Here is an 18099-nt window from a genome sequence, read left to right on the forward strand (position 1 = left end):
ACCCCAAGTGGGACGAGGAGTTCCGCTTCGACGTGGCAGCACGACGAGGAAGATAATGGAGAACTAGAGGCTGGTCGACGTAGAGTTGACTGTCTTTATTGGCTAAAACGAAGCGGTGTCGGTCGTAGGCAAGTCGTGAAAGACAATGCCTCGTGGAAACCAGGCTCACTGCTGATCCGTCTGGGGGCTGCTCAAATCCGGGTCATATTTACCGTCGTACCCATCGGTCGTGAGCATGTAGCTTTGCACGTAGTCCGTCGAAATTGTCAAATTGAGCTCCGGCATCTCGTCGAGGCAAGATTTATCCAGCATCTCGAGATCTCCTCCGTTCTTTACGTATGATGTGAGCAACTCCATTCCACACGTGACCCCACCAGTAGGCAGCTGCGTCGATACAACTGTGCCATGCGTGGCGTAGTCGAACGTAACCAGTTCCTTGTTGTCACCGTCTAGAGCCCCCAGCAGATACTCAGCGTACTTGTGTGGTGTCTGCCCATCCAACTTGCTGCTAAGCAGCAGCACGCTCGCCTGGCTAGGAATAACGGTACTCTTGTTCCAGTATTCGTCACGCTCGTAGATGAGAGGGTTGGCGTCGTAGTTGCCGACGGTAAATTTATCACACGTCTTGGACTCCTCTTTCGAGAAGGCACAGTAGAGTTCAGTCGAATCGAAGATGCCCGTGTCGGAGATGAGCACGTCCGTAAATCGCTTTTTCATTTTGGACATCGACGGCGCTGGCATTTCCCACATCTCGGAGAAAGTGATGAGATTGAAGAGCAGCGACGACTGATAATCAACATCCTCGATTGTAGTGTTGATGTTACTCTTCAAAGCTGCGACGAGTTGACCCAAAACTGGGATGTCCTTGCTTGCACAGCGATTCAATCGATATACGACTGGCGGGATGAGCGTTCGCATGTCTGCGTCGGACAACAATGTTCCCAATGCACGCCGTAGTGAAAACGAAGGTGGTTCAATACTCGAGACCCCATTGTCAATCTTAAAGTCCTTAATTAGTTTCGCACATGTCGATTCCGGGTCTCTATCAAGCTTCGTGATCAGGTGCTGGATCGTCCCCGACAGACCTTTCTTCGTGAACCGGGCGCTAATTTCTTCATCCTGCTCACATAGCGCCAAGAATCTGTCGGCGACCTCGCCAAAGTCTGTATCCCAGGTAGAATAGTACGGGAAATGTTCACCGGGTGCTCCAGACGACGAAGCAATACCGTCCAGCACATATCCAGTCACTCCAGGGGGATCCAAGTGCATAAGGCGTTCCGCCAGTGCAGTGCCATAGCTCCAACCAAACACAATGGTGTTTTCACCATTTGTATGCTCCGAAATAAAGAAGGCTACATCCGTGGCAGCACTCGTCGTGGAGAAGGATGAGAGATCTCCGTACTTGGTAGCCAACTCTTTTGCGCAGTCGCCAACTACCGATGGTTTAACCTCACTGCCCCACATAGAAGCAGTTGTGCTCGCTTCCGAACAGTCTAGTCGTGTGCTGCGCCCGGTACCGCGGTGATCCATGATGTACACGTTCACTGCACCATCCAACTGCGCATGAACACTCGCCATCGTCGACTCCACTTGTGTATCAAAAACAGAGGCAAAGAGGCCGGTCAATTCTGAGAGATCGAAAAACGACTGCAACAAAGCCAAACACACTTACATGGGACAGATGAAATACCCGGTCCTCCCTGCAGGAGCCAAACATTGCGAGCAGTCTTTGGATTGCCAACCGTGGCTGACAAGCGTTTCACGAAGACTTCAATGGTGGGGTCAACCCCCTTTGGGGTCTCACAAACTCCAGGGTGACACAACAGCGCATTGTAGACAGCGCACTCAGCGTCTTCGCCACTTGAGCTCCCGCCATCAGATGATGTGTACTCAGGACAGGAATACCACTTGAGTCCCTTACTTGACTTGGCGAGTGCTCCGTTGGCCGATACGGCTATCGTCACCAGTAAGATGGCGTAGCAGAACTGCATCGGGCCACAGGAATTGAAGGAGTACGCGGCCGGAAGTTGCTTGTGGTTGGTAAATCCGAAAATGGGAGTTGATGCTGCGCACGAAGCTCCTTGGATGGTACCGGGGTGGCTTGGACGCGCACATAATACTTTGCAGTACCGTGCAGGACTCCTGTACACGCTCACGAACGCTTGATTGTGGAAACTCGAACCTAGTTTATGGGGCAAGGTTGTACTCAAAAAGTGCGGGTTGTAACATCAAGATGCAGGGTGAGATGTGTCATCCTGACGCGACGTGTGCTTGCTGCAGCCTCGATGGGGGGAGGCATTGATGGTAACCCGTCGGTTACACCTGGCCGAGATGGATGTCACTCGCCTCAAACCCCAAGTGCCTCAGGCTGAAGCACTTCAAGGCCCTCGGGGGAAAAAGAAAACGTGGCTGGTATCATCGTAAACCGCTGGTCCCATGTTTGCCCCCTGCTGTCTTCGCACCCCCTAACCCATTACAGGTCTGCACAAAAATGGGTTGCGAACCGCATTCATATACTAATACGAGTACTAGTAAATACTAGCAAGCTTAGTAATATACACGTACTGTACCGCAATCTACACGTGCTGGTGCTTTGCTGTATCAGTAAAACGTCTCGTATTATGGCACATAATTTATGAGTTGTAATACAATAATGGTATCTGGTCGTCATTTACAGTACTACGCAAATACGTATTGCGCGAAGTACGTCCTATTAGACGAGCAGTATATCAGTCGTATTCCTCCTTTTCCATGCCTCCCAGAGTGGAGTGGCCTGCGCCGGCGCCCTCTAACCCCGCTGCGTCAACCGTTAGTGCGATACAGTATTACGAAGGCCGCGGGTGACGCGGCAGCACTATATGGGTGCGTTGCTAGCCGGGTGAGGGTAAATGTAAATGTACATGTACATGTGCAAATTGTTATCTGGTGTTGTTACTAACAACGCTGGACACTACACATACATGTAGGCCTGGGATCTGGTGTTAAGCGCTGATAGGATTTCCGACTCAAGAGACGGAGGATAGGAGTCCAATCAAACCCACCACAGCAACCATTTCGATTAAGCAAAGTATGTGAGTGGACGAAGTTGAAACTCCTTATAGTAAATCGCTGGACTTTCTGCATGCTATGAGGTTTAATTTGTTGTCGAACTCATTGACGTGCCTGGCAGGCTTGGAGGCTCCGCGAGATTTCTATGCCAATGACATTCATCCTCAACTATTTATTAGGTATAGGTTAGCGATCGTACTTCAGCATTTACGAAGGACAAAATAACGAAATCACGAATCGGTGATCACGTTAATTTCTCCCATAAAAGGTCCGTATTATACAGTTCAAGGTTTAGGGTTGAGTCAGGTTGAATTTACGGTACTTGAACCTGAAATGCACGATGAGCAGGGCTCGGTAGTAGTGGCAACTTTGGACGAGTAGTGCTAATGATAAGACTAACGAACTCTAGAGACAGACCTTAGCATTATCATTCGTAGTTGGGCGATGGCATTCATATTAGCACTACTATTAGCCCTACTAACGCGATACTATCACGCTGCTTACCATATACAATGCTTGCTTTCATCCATGTGCTGGAGATCAAGACGATTGTGGCGCAATACAAGGTGCCACTGAGCTCGCTCGTTGTCGGTCTTTGTGCACAGCGAGCTCATGACGAATGATCCTGTCGAGAACACTCGTTCTTGAAAGCCCGTTGAACAGCTCCGTCCTAACTAAACGCGAGCAAGTTTTGCAGCCGAAGGAAAATGATCAAATTCGGCAAACCAGCTGCACACATCGATCTGCTGGCAAAGCTGCTCCACGTTCCAGACACGAACGTTTCCATGCTTCTTGTTTCGCATGCTGAGATTGGGTATGATTTGTTCATACGACCCCACCTGCTCCTATTCGATTCGAAAAGCAAACCGCTCTCCCAGCAAAACATCAGCCTTCGAGTTCAGAGAAATTTTGGCAGGACTCGCCTCGCTGCGTTGCGAGACTTCTTCATCACACAACAAATCCGACTCGTCGTTGGAGCTGCTGCCACATCTATCTCGTGATGGACTAGAATCAAAAGCCGAAGTGCTGCCACCCTGTACTTCGCCGGCGTACATGGATTTGTAGAGCACGCGGTGCTCAATCCGCAACAGCTTATTCGCTTCATCTAGAATGTGGTCTGCGGCTGCTTCCGACGTGTCCGGGATTCGGAGATAGGTTTTAGTAGATCTCTTTCGTCCGTGGGTCCAGAAGTAGTGTCATACCCACAGGCACATACGGCTGTGGTAGGGGCTCCGCAATCTGATACAACATTCGCTTGATGCAACGTTGAGCCAAGTCAGATAAGTCGGGTAGATTTACCTGAACTCGTGCAAAATGTTCCTCATTTGTTTTATGCAGTACGAGTGCCGTTCAGGCAATAGGCCGAGAGCTTATACGAATTCATCCGGGCGGAAGCCACGCGCAGAAGCACATAGATCGTGGAAGAAATCATGGTTGCTAATTGAGACTCAACCAGAACTAGCCCCGCTACTCGTTGCATGACTACCTCCAACTGAACAACTAGGTTCCAGTCATCGCCTGTAATGCATGTGAATACTTTCTTCTTGTACGTGGTAATATCTGCGCTCTGAAAAAGTGGCTGAAATGGCGGGTAGTTGATGATTGATCGCTGAAACAACTTAATTGTTGATACCACTCACCGTCAACGCTGCTAGTTGAGGTAGCTTATTGACAAACTGAACATCTCTGAGGCGGGCAATGCGCTCACGTGATCTACTCGACGCAAACAAAATTATTTAGAGCGCGCAGTTTCCGGATTAGTGCACCACCTTCCAGGAAATCTCCATCTTCAGCCACAACTATCTTCTTATTAACAGCTCGTCGGTCTTTGGGTCCTTTGAATAATGGTTCCTCACATTTTCTTTCGGGCTGACACCGTATCCAATACACAGGTTTAGCGCATGCATCGCGCAATCCGTTTGCAGCGTGGTGTCAAACTGTTTCGAAACTTTCCGCGCTGCTTTGGCAGTGTCCGATATCGTGAAATGCATCATCTTTTCCACATCCAGGCCGTACCGCACTTTCAACTCTCGGTAAAACAAGGCAGCTATCTTTTCCGAATTGCGGCCGTCATTTGTTTACTTGGGCTAGGAGTGCTAGCTTTCTAGGTTTCCAGTAGTAGTCACAGGAAGCACCCACGACGCAGTTTTTTGCTTTGCTTGTCCATAGATCGTGCCCCACTGTCACAAACGAGGTTTCGTGCAGTTTCATGAACTCCACCGCCAACAATTTTGACGTGTCCTCTCGATGCGAATCGTAGTGATGGCTGAGGAAGCCGTTATACGGTGTGTTGGAACGTATGGTCACGTTTGGGTCCCCAGTCGGGTCGGCGATCATTTCGTGGAAGGCCGTCGTCGTCATCATATTGTATGGCAATCCTAAGCACACAACCACCTTCATTAGCAATTGGTACATGTAGAACAGTAAATAGATTGCACCATACCGTCACGAATCACCCAGTGTGCAATAAACCGTGATTTGATTCTGGTTGGCTTGTACATTCCGCCAGTTTTTTTTTCGCTTGGTAGGTTGGCCCTCCTGCGTATTTAGTTCACTGGGGGCGTGGCGCTTTGTGTCCTGCTTGGTAAGCACACTCGCGGCGAAGCGTCCCGTTTTGCTCTGCCGATGTTGTGTCTCCTTGACAGCTACTTCATGATCTTAGTGTGCTAACACTAGGTGTGTCTTAGTGTTGGTCGCGTTGCTTGCACGACAGAGCTACGCTTCCCACAGTTTTGTCTTTAAACATACCAGGCATAGGTAAGTGAATCGTTTGCCTATGTACAGGTGGGGCTTAGCGAGTTTATGAATCAAAGTCCAAATGATGTCATGTGAATTCGCTGATGAGGCGTGAATAATCTCACTCAGAATACAATTGGTGGATTCCTGCTTGTCTGCCAGCTTCTCCCTTTGTGCGCGATCAATCACCGTCGCCTGGCTCGACACCGATATACCCGGCGTGCTGCTTGGCGTAAATTCCTCTGGGTCACTGTCTTAGTGGAAGTGTCTGTGGACGCATTTGCGGCTACAGAACCTGCGCGTGTGTCGTGTTAATTTTGACGTGAATGAGGTAAGGCAGGAAAACACTACAATCTCACCTTTTCGACAGAGCCACATAAATTCTGGTGCTCAGCTCGTTACAGCATAGGTGGTGCACTGGGCTCTTGCAAACGCTGCACGGAGACGTCTCCCGCACGTCCTCCCAGGGACAGTCAATCTTGGTACACCTCATTCATTGTTTCTCCGACGAAGGCACACGAGAAATGAGAGAAATGAAATGAAGGGGGGGAGAGAAGGCAGCAGAACCACTCATCGTGCGCGGCCTTTGAAGATCCTTCAATGCGTTAAAGATGACTCAGGATAGTAGTACTAATAATAGCACTTCTACGCTCTTTCTTCCACGACTTACTCGATTAGCTCTACTAACAAATTCCTTTGACGTCGTTATCATTATCATTTGTAGTAGTAGTGATATTAACACTACTACCGAACCCTATCGATGAGAGCTACAAGTTCCAGGCTGCAAATCATTTACAAACTGTCGGTCACCTACATGTATGCAGTGGCGAAAATACACGTATTACAACCTACCTCCGTTACTTCCGACACAATTCGTATCAGCTACATGTAGTTATTTTTTCTCGACGCTATGTGTTGCTTGCCAACAAACGTGTCCATGCCGTTCAGACCTCCTCCTAGGCGAACTACCACGTCATACAGCGGTACAGGTAACAGTCGTGAGACGGCGGGTACCCATGACAATGCGGTTCCTCTCCACCCCGACAAGCACGACACCAGTAGCTCGTCCCCACGCTGCATGGACCTGTAGATAGTATCAACGACTTCTGATTCAGAAAGCATGGGGATGAAAAACCGCGAGATCTTGAGAGCCCAATCGTCTGCGGCCAAAACACCATCAAACATGCCCGTGTCCACTGCAGCAGGGCAGACCAGCAGCGTTCGAATCGACTTGACGTTATCGCGCCAAAGCTCCAACCGCACTATGAACAACGGCAGTGCACAAGGATTCACGTTAGAACAAGGTTGGATGCCGATACTTACCGAACCAACGTACGAGCTTCGTGGAAGGAGTTCACGGCAGCTTTGCTCGCGCAGTAGTCAGTCAACCCTGCGCTGCTCGTCATCCCCATCACAGACGATACAGTCACTAGCAGCGCCTCGGACGCCTTCTTCATAGACGGTAAGGCCGCCTTCACCGTCCAAAAGTGCGCCAACGTATTCACTGCAAAGGTCTTTTGAATCTGCTCCGGTGTCAACTCTTTCAGTGACCGTCCCATCACAACACCTACAAGGCTCAAAACCAATCAGAACAAACAGCGAGCAAACAGCACCCGCAGCCTACTTCCCACTCCCACCTGCATTGTTCACGAGTACTCCGATATGCTTCGGTGCAACGTCGTCAACCACTCGAGCAATGCACGCAGCCACCGCTCTACCAACCACCTTTGAGTCAGCCAAAAGTCCTTCATCCAGTGTAGCAAGCCATCCTACCGATGCTCAGACACGTCGCAATCATAGACAAACACTCGGCTATTGCCCCCGTCCTGTTGTAGCTCCCTCTCCAGCCCCCTTAGAGCGTCCAGATCCACGTCTAACAGTGCCAGCGTCACTTCAGCCGTCTCCTGGGAAACTTTGATCGCCAGCCGCCTCCCGATGCCGCTCGCAGCGCCCGTGATCACCACCACTTTGCCGTCCAGCGAGAACGCACGCCCTCCAATGAGCCCCACCGCTCTGGCACCGATCCATACTAGCAGTACGAGCCCCACAACCTCCAGCATCTCGAGCAATGACACTCGACATTTTTCTAACGACAGTGGAATAAAACCCGATGCGACAGAATATTACGCCATATTCCATTTAACCTATTTTCAGTATGTGCTCAATTGATGTGGGACACTTTTATCAGACCCCGTCGTTTTGAAGGGCCCATAGCAGGGAAGCATGCCGTGCACCATCAAGATCCGCCTCGTGGAGGCGCGGGACATGCCCGTGGTGGACCGCACGAGCAAGTTGGCGGACGCGTACGTGGGTATCACCTTCGCGAGCTTCGAGGCCAAGTCGTCCGTGTCCAAGAAGACGCTCAACCCCAAGTGGGACGAGGAGTTCCGCTTCGACGTGGCGGATGACTCGGTGCTGCAGAGCCAGCCCATCGAGTTCAAACTCATGGACCACGACGTGTACACGACGGACGCCACCGTGGGGATCGTGTACGTGGACTTGAACTGTCTCCTTATGCGGGACGGACACGTGATCCAGGGCTGGTTCCCAGTGTACGACACGCTGCTGGGCGTCCGCTGCGAACTGAGCCTGGTGATCCGCCTGCAATACTTTGGAGACGTAAACCCCTTTAGAGAGTCTTCGGCGGGCGTGCAGTTCTTCGGGCTGTCGACGCTCGACCCGAACTTGTATCGCATTGAGAGCATGCTGGGGTTTGTGGAGGAGCTCGTGGTTCATGCCGACCCCGAGTATTCGTGGAGCGACAATTTTCGCACGTCCAGGAGGAGTAACGAGCACAGACAATTGCTGCTGTATAAGCTGTCGTCACAGGTGGTAACACTGGTAAGGAGAGGACAGCGTGAGGAGGTGGGGTACTGGGCCTTATGTAATATCGTATTGCCTGTAGGTTGGCAAGAAAGCGTTGGAGCTTGGTGGAAACGCCGTGCTGGCGTACAAACAGTTCTTCGATGTGGAAGGAGATAGTGGTTTAGTGGCGCGAGCGTGTGGAACTGCGTGTTATATTACGCCGGTGGGGAAGAATGAGTTATCGTCGGGCGATAGTGGAATCGGCCAACAACGGACACACAGCGAGGATGGCCATGGCCACGATACCGAATTGAAGGTGGATACTGGCAAGGATGACATGCCATTTGTTGGCGGAGAGAGTGTGGAGGCTTTGGTGTCCCCGCGTTATTTCCCACGCCGCGTGCTGAAAGCGATCAAGGCGCCTGAGGCCTTCAACATCTCTGCGCACGATGTACGTTGGGTCAGACGGATGAAATGCAGGACTTCCGTCACACTCATCAATTTGCTACCCGTCGTTCATGTGGCGTAGGAGGTGCAATTGATTACACTCAAAGTGTTTAACCCAGCGACTAGGATCCGTCTGGCTGGAATTGTCAGCGCTCGCTCGGTGAAGTACCTGGGTAAACTAGCGACGAAGTTGGCTGATCAGGAGACGCGAGACTCGTGGTGGCTTGAGCTTCGAGAAGAGGTACGTTCATCTTCTTGGTCTGGCGCGTTGATATCGCTGGTAAATAGGTGTATTTTTCCTTAAATGTTGTGAACTGCTTCATCATGGAATAATTTCACAGATCCGAGCTCATGCCCAGTTGCTTCAGTGTCCCTTTGTTATTGGGTACACTGAGTCTTGTACGATTCACGACGATGTGTGTGTGATCTCTGCCTCGTACGTTGTCAGAGAGAAATCTGCTATGCGGGAGTGACCTGCAAGTACAATAGTCGCTAACGGTGTTTTTATAAATGCAGAGGAACTGCTGCAGTGATGAAAAATCCTCTTGAAGAGCGACCGACTCGGCGAGATGTGGCAATTAGCTATGATGCAGATGATGATGGACCCGAGGCACATGCAGCATCTTCTCCAATGCTAAACCTTCCTCTTCCTGAGATTTCTAGCTCGCTTGGACGCCGTAGCCCCTCGTTCTCGTACATGACGCATCCGCCTGTTGCCCCTTCGACAAGAACAAAGCCCAGGTTTGACAGTGCAGTGGGGTTTTATTTCGAACGGCAGTCACTGACGCTGGTATTTCTTGTGCTGTACTTATTTGATTGCTTAGGAGGAGTCGGGTATCTAAATCGCCGTGTCTTCTGTGTCACATTCCGTACTCGAGATCATTGGCACCCTTTTCGAAGTACGTCGAAGCCGCTATTTGGTGGCTTTTGATCTCATTAACGCATGCTATCGATCATGTTATTACAGTATGCGGATGGTTCGTTGCGGCGTGTGTGGAAACAAATGGGTCCCAGAAATGATGATTGCGTCCATTGAGCCTCCTGCCGGTTTGGCAATGATGGGAAAAGGAACCTTTATCCAAGCACGAGTATGCCGTCAGCGGAGAAAAGGCACAGGAGATGTTAATGCTACCATTGTATCGGATGCCTTGCCATTCCTCGAATATGAGCTGTATCGACAGGTACATTTTTGCGAAGCCTTTGGCAGAATCCTAGAGGATCATACTTCGGAGTACTAACATGTGTCGTGCGCCTGCCTATGATTCAGCTCATCGTGAAGATGAAAGTGCTCGGTGTAAACGCCGTGTTTGCGTTTGACTCTCAAATTCAAGTTGGTGGATCGCTTATTGTTGGTGTCATTACTGGCACTGGGCTCTATCTTCCTGCCCTCCCGCCTCCACCGACGCTCCGAATTGAGCGAAACATTGATGTGAGTATGCGCTTGTTTACTTTGAGACTTGGGAGGGCTCGTGTAATTACTGTAATAATGTTCGTTCCATTAGGTAAAAGATGACGAAGACCGACGTCTTGTCCAGTTGCAAGCCCAGATTGAAGAGCTAAGCACGTTTAACAAGGATAGGGTACGCAAGTTCCGAGTGGTAGTGAGCAGACGGGGTATTGATTTCTGACTATTCTGCTTTTCCTCGGAACAGCTCCACCGCGACCGTGTCTGTATCGTTCAGCCTGAATACGAATATTATAGTGGAAATCGAAACGCGCGCCAACTGCAATTTAGCACTTCGCTCTCGTCGGATCAAGATGATGAAGGTGGAAAGGGGTCCAAGCGTCAATTTCAGGTTGCCCAGTCGCGGTCCTCAGCACGACGGGCGCGCCGGAAGCAGCTGCGACAACCTTCTTCGGACGACGGAGTTGCTGTGCAGGCAAGCGCAAACACAGAAAGTGTGCCTGCACCTTCCTTAGCATCCTCGGCCACACCGGACGGTGACAGCACTACCACGCCTTCAGGAGGTTCGGGGACACCTCCTGCTCCGGCATCGCAAACCTCTGTTGACAATGACTCGAAGACACTCAGCTCATCATCGGAATCAAGCTCATCGTCGGAAGAAGAAGCGTTCGTCGATGGCTTCAGCGACTCCAAGGAAACTTTTGTTCTGGAGATTGACGACGAGACCGATGAAGATTTGATGTCGGTGTTGCTTGAGCAGGAGCTTCCAGAGGTGCGCTATGTACCTGTCTATTGATCAGGGTGTGGTCCTAGACTAAACAAACGCATTCTTTGTTGTGTTTAGGGAATCTACATGTGCAACACGGATCGACTCCCTGGAGACTTCACACCCGGCGAGAATGTCCACCTGATTGTGTCCATGAAACGCGTTGAGTGGGATGAGGACAGAATGCGGGATACACGCCTCAACGAGCTGCTTTCGGTTGTGTTCAAGGAGCTTTTTGCAAGGTACTGTAGTCAATTCCTCATTTCTCTCAGCTCACCTGTATTCTGACTTTCGTCTCCCGCACCCAGCTTGCTGTTTAAGGTGCGCTTGTATGCTCCGTGTGCTATCTGCGGCTTGAAGACGCGAGTCGCCGTGGCCTCGGAAACGATGGTGCGTGCGCTACGATTGCACTTATGAAGTAATTGATGCGCTTTGAGGCTAACTCATGCCATGTCGTTTGTGCCAGCTCGAGGTAGTTTTGAGCGGCATGGCTGTCCTGGAGAAAAACTGGGAAGACCCCATGGACAGCCTTCTGTCTAGCGCCGCAGTGGCGCTGGAGAAGGAAGAAGGTCAGCAAGAGGAATCTCCGAGCAAAGCTTCGTCGACATCGACACCAGCGGTGCATGTTGTGCCGCTTTCAGGCAAAAGCAGTCCTTCCAAGCTGCACATTCAGATGCCGCCTCCGACAAGAAGCTTTTCGCATTTCCGCGTCGTCGGAAGCAACACCATCACGCCGGGCTCCGGCCGTGGCGTGTCTGCTGTGCCAGCTCCATACGGCCGCGAGTGGATCGAGCTGACTCCTCTGGGCTACATCCCTGGCGCTCACGTGACACGATACCTGGGTCGTGTGACGCTGCACTTCATCAAGGAAAGTTGGACGGTGCGCGAGAGCGGCGGCCTCGGTGCCTTCTACCACTTGTTCCTGAGCGAGGCCATCGCGATCGTGCGCGCTCACGTGCGCTCTCTGGGCGGCAACGCCATGCTCACCTTCCGCCTCGTCCCCATCGAGTCCAGCCAGCTCTACCGGAACCAAGTGTACAACATGATCAGCATCACCGGCGACGTGGTCATGATCGAGCGCGAAGTGGACACCAACATCTCGTACCCACCGAACCTCTGGGGGTCCAAGTCTTCCCACGCCGCCGAAATCGACAAGTTCTCGTCCCTCGACGACGCATTCGGGATAAAAGACAATATCGAGTGCTAATCTGCAGTAAAACCCCTTATTAGGGATGTAAGCGTGATATAAGAGCTTATTAGGGACTCAATCTGAGCACTACGACTAATTGCGCCAACCAAGCAACAATGGCGACGTCCGCGCCGCCGACGCACGTCGTGTTCGAGACAACTGTGGTGTGTTGCCTCACCTTCACCCCCACGCTCTTGCGCTCCTAACGAGCCTAACACGCGCTTTATGTCCCTCGCTAACCGTCCAGGGAGACTTCACTATGGAGCTGTACACGGAACACGCGCCCAGAAGTTGCTGGAACATCGCGGAGCTGGCGCGTCGCGGCTACTACAACAACACGATCTTCCACCGGATCATCCGGGACTTTATGATCCAGGGAGGAGACCCCACGGGCACGGGGCGAGGCGGAGAGTCCGTCTACGGGTTTGTGACACGAATGGTTGCATTTTGAGAGTTTTCGTGCTAATTTGGAGGTTGCAGAGCCAAATTTGACGATGAGATCAACAAGGAGCTCAAGCACACGGGGGCGGGCGTGCTGTCGATGGTAAAAGGAGTGAAAATGAGGAGAAGAGGTTTTTTTAGAGACTTGATTGCGAGTATTTTGCGACGCAGGCGAACTCGGGGCCGAACACGAACGGCAGCCAGTTCTTCATTACGTTAGCGCCGACGCCGTGGCTGGATGGTAAGGAGGAGGCTTTTTATTTAGTGTGGGAAGGTAAAGGTTTGGCTGATTTTTGGTGATTTTTTATGGGTGCAGGCAAACACACGGTGTTTGGACGGATCTCGTCGGGTATGAAGGTGATTCAGCGTATGGGGATGGTGCCGACGGGCGCGAATGACAGGTGAGAGGGTGGGTGTGGAATTGCAGTGGCGGTGAAGTCTGACGTTGGTGGAATTTGTGTGTTGAAGACCTCGCGAGGAGATTCACATCAAGCGTGCGTATCCCGTTTCGCAATAGACTGGCGGTAGGGATTTCGAGACTGTCGAGAAAAGCAATATGAGGGCATAGAGTGCAGTTGGCTCGACAATGCCGATGGTCTGTCGTACTGCGTGGTTGTTGGTGTCCGTTCATGGGTGTTTGTGAATGTTAGCAAGCTGGTCAAGGTAGACGCATCATTGATCGAGCCTAGTCGACTGCTCGCAAGTGACGCAAGTTTTCAAGTCCGAAGAGTCACCGCCCAATCCGTTTGAAAATGGCCAGGACTCTGGCAGCTTTCATGCCGGTAGTGGAATAGACGGCTGTCGATGAACGCGCGTGGCGATCCAGCGGGAGACACGACTAACGGGGTCTCGTCACAGTCGTCTAACAATGCAAGTAATGCAGCATCGGACGCCTCTGTAGTCAAGCTGCTGCATCACACGGAGTTGGTGGATCCTTCTGATAATGCGCGAAAGGGTGGCAGCATTGGAGATGGCGAGAGTCAGGATAACAACGAGGATGGCAGCAAAGCTATTGCGCAACGCAAAGAGGCTTGGATCTGCGTCGTCGAGCCTGCATCCGCGTTGCAATCCAGCATTTTTGAATTTGTACCTCCTGCATCTTCTGGTACCGACGCTGGTGCTCCTCACCGTGATATCCAACCCACAGAAAACGAAGCAGCTTGCAGTGAGCAGCTGGCAGCGACGCCCGAGATTAAGACTCGCCCGAAGAAACGAGTGAGTTTTGCGCCAGAAATCGAAGAAGGCAGCAGTACTCTCGTCCACGACCACGTTCTCTTGATCGATGCATCATCGGAGCGGTCAGGCATTTTGTCAGAGCTGGAACAGAGCCGACAAGTGGAGAGAAGTTACGTCGTGCCGGATGATCTTCCCCCGTTTGGGTGGTGGGATTGCTTTCAGCTTGGATTCGCGTTGGCCTACACAACACTGTGTCTGCGCAGAAACATTTCACGTCGGTGCCTAATATTTGATGACCTGCACGAGCAGCAGAAACGACGACTACCACTTATTACGGCGACGCAGGTCTCGGTTCTAGCGCATGCAGGTTTGGCCTTCAACTGTAGCACTCGGTCGTTGGTTGTTCGCCAAGGACAAGCTCCTCCGTTGCTGCCACCTTCACCTCAACGCAAGCCAAAGCGCAGGTTCGGGCGTCTGGGTTATATCATGCTGGTTACAAGGCTGAGACATCGGAAGCGAATGAACTTAAGCTCGAAGTACCAATGGGCTGCAAAGCTGTCCAAGGGGATACCATCTCGTGCCAAAGTCAAGGAAGCTGTCAACCCAACTAAGCGCACGGTAAAACTGAAAGTGAAGCTCAACATTAAGCTGAAGCTCCGAGGCAAGTCAAAATCTACTGATCCGGGCGATGACGGAGAAGCTGCCAATACTCGAGAGATTAAGAAGATACGACAGGGTCCAGACAAGAACAAAGTTGGTACGTACGGAGCCATCGCTGTGTTTCGAGCGCTTCGAGTGAATCGCGCGTTGGTGTCACTTTCTCTGGAGTACGCTGCGATCGACGACTCCGCCATGAGTGCTTTGGCTGCGGCACTGCGAGTTAACACAACGCTCACTCACCTGAGCCTTGTTGGAAATCGAATTGGTCCTGCTGGTGCTCGAGACCTTGCGGATGCTTTAGAGGATAGTCCCGACTCGATGCTGATTGATATGAATCTTCGTGACAATCATCTTGGTGCGCAGGGTGCTGAGGAACTTGGTCGAGCACTGCGCGAGAATGAGACCCTCACGCGTTGCGACTTCTCATGGAACCAAATGGGTCCGCAGGCTGTGCTTGGTCTGCTGTCGGCACTGCGAGACAATTTTGCGCTTCGCGAGCTTTGCGTGTACGGTCGGGACCTGGCCGAAGATGGCTCACAATTTCTCGCGAACCTAGATTATGATGCCGCCAAGAGAATTGTCGTGGCGCTTCGTCACGTTAACGAGAGTTTTGCTGTGGTCCGACTGAGCGGTGCTCGGGCTGTTCTTCCCATTGACAAGATGCAACTTTCTCGCTGGGTATCTTTACCCGGCCGGCAACTCATGGAACTTGATGGGCTCGTGATCGCTGGGTTAATACCACAAAACAGGATGTTGCTGTCACTTGATCTGCACGATAACCCTGGGCTGGGCAGAGCTGCGGTGCTCGAGTTACTGACAGCCATCACCTGCTGTCCAACGCTACGAGAGGTGGACTTGTCCAACACCGGGCTGTTCCCCGACGCAGGAGAGAGCATCGGGGAGCTTGTGGGCTTGAACAGCACGCTTGTGACCATCAAGATGCACGAAACAATTCTCTCCATTCAGCAAGTGCGTGGGAACCAGCGAGCAGGAGACGTGCGCGAGACGATGGAGGTTTCAGTAGATCCTACACACTTTTTGGATCGTTGGATCCTGGCCAAGTGCTTCGCAGTGAACCGTTTGACCCAGGAGCTCAACGATCTGCGGCTGCCTGTCGCCTCAGCCAAGACAGCAGCAATTGCTGGCTTGACTGCAAATCAAAAGGACCACAGAGATCTAATCACAGTCAACTTGTCGGGCCGTGCACTAGAGCTCTACGAAGTGGCTTTTCTGGGTAAGAAAATGCTTCATCACTTACATCTCGGCCGTGTCGCGCTCAACAGTTGCGTGCTGGACAGTGCAGCAGCTCGTGCTTTAGCTGACGGGGTACGCAACCACGCCACGCTACACACGCTGGAGCTAGAGAACAACGTGCTGGGTCCGATTGGGGGCCAAGCATTGGCCGAATGCTTAGCGTCAAGTAGTGCTCTCACGTACCTCAATTTGAGTTGGACGCGGCTGGGCGATGACGGGGTCATAGGCTTTCGTGAAGCTCTTATGCGCAACAAGTCTATCGAGAGGCTTGACTTGCGGGGCAACGAATTGCGAGTCCGTGGCGTAGTGGCGATAGCAGAAGGCTTACGACGCACTGCAACATTGCGTGAGCTGCATCTGCGCTGGAATTCGGTGTCTCCTGCGGGTGCCGAGGCTTTAGCAGTTGCGCTCGAGGTTAACAAGAGCTTGCTCCTGCTTGACATTGAACACCACACGATGGGCTCTCGTGGCGCCGCCGCGTTCGCATCAATGCTGGCAAGGAACAAGCACCTTGAGCAGCTAAACATGGGTGGCACCGACTCGGATGATGCGTTGGATGCGGGTCCTGGTATCGGGTCTGAGCAAGCCCAGCGGATTGCAGAAGCGCTTACTAATTCGAATCGATCGCTGCGAATTCTTCACGTGGGGGCAAATCGCATCGATGCCGAAGCTGCTTCGCGCTTTGGAGAGATACTCACGCACAATAAAGCGCTGGTAGCGTTAGACCTGTCGCGCTCTGGTCTGGACGCCAAGAAAGCACCTCGGTTCTTCGCGTGCCTGTCTGTGAATTCTACCCTGGAGCGACTCAACTTGGCCCACAACCGAATCGCGAACGAAGGTCTGGTCGCTTGCATCCGTGCACTGGAAACCAACCGGACATTGCGCGAACTGAATCTGGCGTACAATGGCATGACGGAGGAGCCTCTGGCCGTACTCGTGTCCAAACTGCACGCGCCAAAACGGCCGATCACACCCACCTTGGAATGGCTTTGCCTTACGGGCAATAACATGACAGAACGCACACGCAGAGAGTACCTGGCACTACCCCAGAATGTAATTGCGATAGAACTCGAGGAGAAGAGGGATGCAGAGGACGAAGACGCAAGCATGTAACGTTAGTGATGGCCATCGGGTACCATCATGGAAATGTCATAACTGAAATTCGCCTCAAGTTGTGGAGTCTCTTGCGGGAGGGTAACGAAGAAAATGATCCTCCACCCCAAAGAGAAGGTGGTGGGGTCTCTTGCAGATGCTGATCAGCTGACGTCTATGGGCAGCGAAGAAAGTGGTCTGCTCCACAGAGAATACTTGACAGGTCAGCCTTTCCTGCCGTCAAAGGCCGGCTCAAATTCCGCCACCTCTTGCACTGTCGCAGCAAAGTGACCCAGCACCCAGGCACCATGGTCTCTCCGAGAGAAACGGTGAGCTCGTTATACACCACTGCTCCTCCTCCTCTCCATTCGTTCCGCGAGGCGAATCCACACTACCAGCTCACTTCTCAAAACTCCTCGCCGGACGAAGACCTCAAGTACCGTTCGCAAACCGACAACTCAGCCTTTGGGTTTCCTCTCGAGGCCTGACCTGACACCAACACTTCGCACGACGGCATCTAGGCGTCAAACAACGATCTTGCAGCAGGCGACCTCGATCGGAAACACGCCTCCGATCTCAAGCCACGCCATCCAGAGTGAGAGTATCACCACGCTGTCCAGAGAGAGGGTGCCACCATGAACTACAGGGAGTCCCTACCTGAAATGGTGCCACTGGCTCAGGCTCGCATTGCACCTGCACCTGCAGTTCAAGCTGGAACGCCGCTGAACGAGAATGATATTTATGACCGAATGCACAAGTCAGATCCTGTTGCAGTGACAGGAGGTGACATCGTTCGCGCTACCCTTCGCACTGGTGCTATCGTTCTACATCATTTGGTTGCCATGCCAATGCCCCGAAATGGGCTGTCGAACTTCGGCAACATGTACAGGACCAACTACAGCAACAAGAGCAGCACATGGAGCAGCACATGGAGCAGCACTTGCAGAATCAACTACAGCAACAGAGGCAGGACTTCCAAAACCAAGTACAGATAGTCCGAGGGGAACTACAAAGGACCAACGCGATTCTCCACAATATTCGAGCTGCAGCCTACAATGCGCGGGTCGTTGCGGATGGCGC

General features: G+C 52.0%; 4 protein-coding genes across 4 annotated transcripts; 3 read left to right on the forward strand and 1 right to left on the reverse strand.

Moving 5' to 3' along the window:
• Positions 1 to 6666: 6666 nt before the first annotated feature.
• KRP23_9171 (Retinol dehydrogenase 10-B) lies at positions 6667 to 7844 on the reverse strand (the record flags this gene model as incomplete). The annotated part of the gene is made up of 4 exons (XM_067894697.1): positions 6667 to 7046; positions 7121 to 7351; positions 7422 to 7498; positions 7558 to 7844. The coding sequence occupies 4 exons, from the start codon at positions 7842 to 7844 to the stop codon at positions 6667 to 6669; spliced, it is 975 nt and encodes a 324-aa protein (XP_067742348.1).
• A 163-nt stretch (positions 7845 to 8007) lies between these two features.
• KRP23_9172 (C2 domain-containing protein 5) lies at positions 8008 to 12414 on the forward strand (the record flags this gene model as incomplete). The annotated part of the gene is made up of 13 exons (XM_067894698.1): positions 8008 to 8625; positions 8690 to 9040; positions 9119 to 9277; positions 9378 to 9472; positions 9553 to 9777; positions 9861 to 9935; positions 10004 to 10217; positions 10304 to 10465; positions 10539 to 10616; positions 10689 to 11213; positions 11286 to 11449; positions 11516 to 11597; positions 11674 to 12414. The coding sequence occupies 13 exons, from the start codon at positions 8008 to 8010 to the stop codon at positions 12412 to 12414; spliced, it is 3489 nt and encodes a 1162-aa protein (XP_067742349.1).
• A 98-nt stretch (positions 12415 to 12512) lies between these two features.
• Positions 12513 to 13354, forward strand: KRP23_9173 (Peptidyl-prolyl cis-trans isomerase-like 1; the record flags this gene model as incomplete). The annotated part of the gene is made up of 6 exons (XM_067894699.1): positions 12513 to 12560; positions 12644 to 12819; positions 12877 to 12940; positions 13009 to 13078; positions 13154 to 13238; positions 13306 to 13354. 6 exons carry the CDS (start codon positions 12513 to 12515, stop codon positions 13352 to 13354), a joined length of 492 nt encoding a protein of 163 aa, XP_067742350.1.
• Positions 13355 to 13641: 287 nt separating this feature from the next.
• On the forward strand, positions 13642 to 17040 carry KRP23_9174 (Protein NLRC3; the record flags this gene model as incomplete). Its single annotated transcript, XM_067894700.1, has 1 exon — positions 13642 to 17040. The coding sequence occupies one exon, from the start codon at positions 13642 to 13644 to the stop codon at positions 17038 to 17040; it is 3399 nt and encodes a 1132-aa protein (XP_067742351.1).
• Positions 17041 to 18099: the final 1059 nt, after the last annotated feature.

This window comes from Phytophthora ramorum, assembly GCF_020800215.1.
Source record: "Phytophthora ramorum isolate Pr-102 chromosome Unknown Phyram_PR-102_s0008, whole genome shotgun sequence".
Lineage (NCBI taxonomy): Eukaryota > Oomycota > Peronosporomycetes > Peronosporales > Peronosporaceae > Phytophthora > Phytophthora ramorum.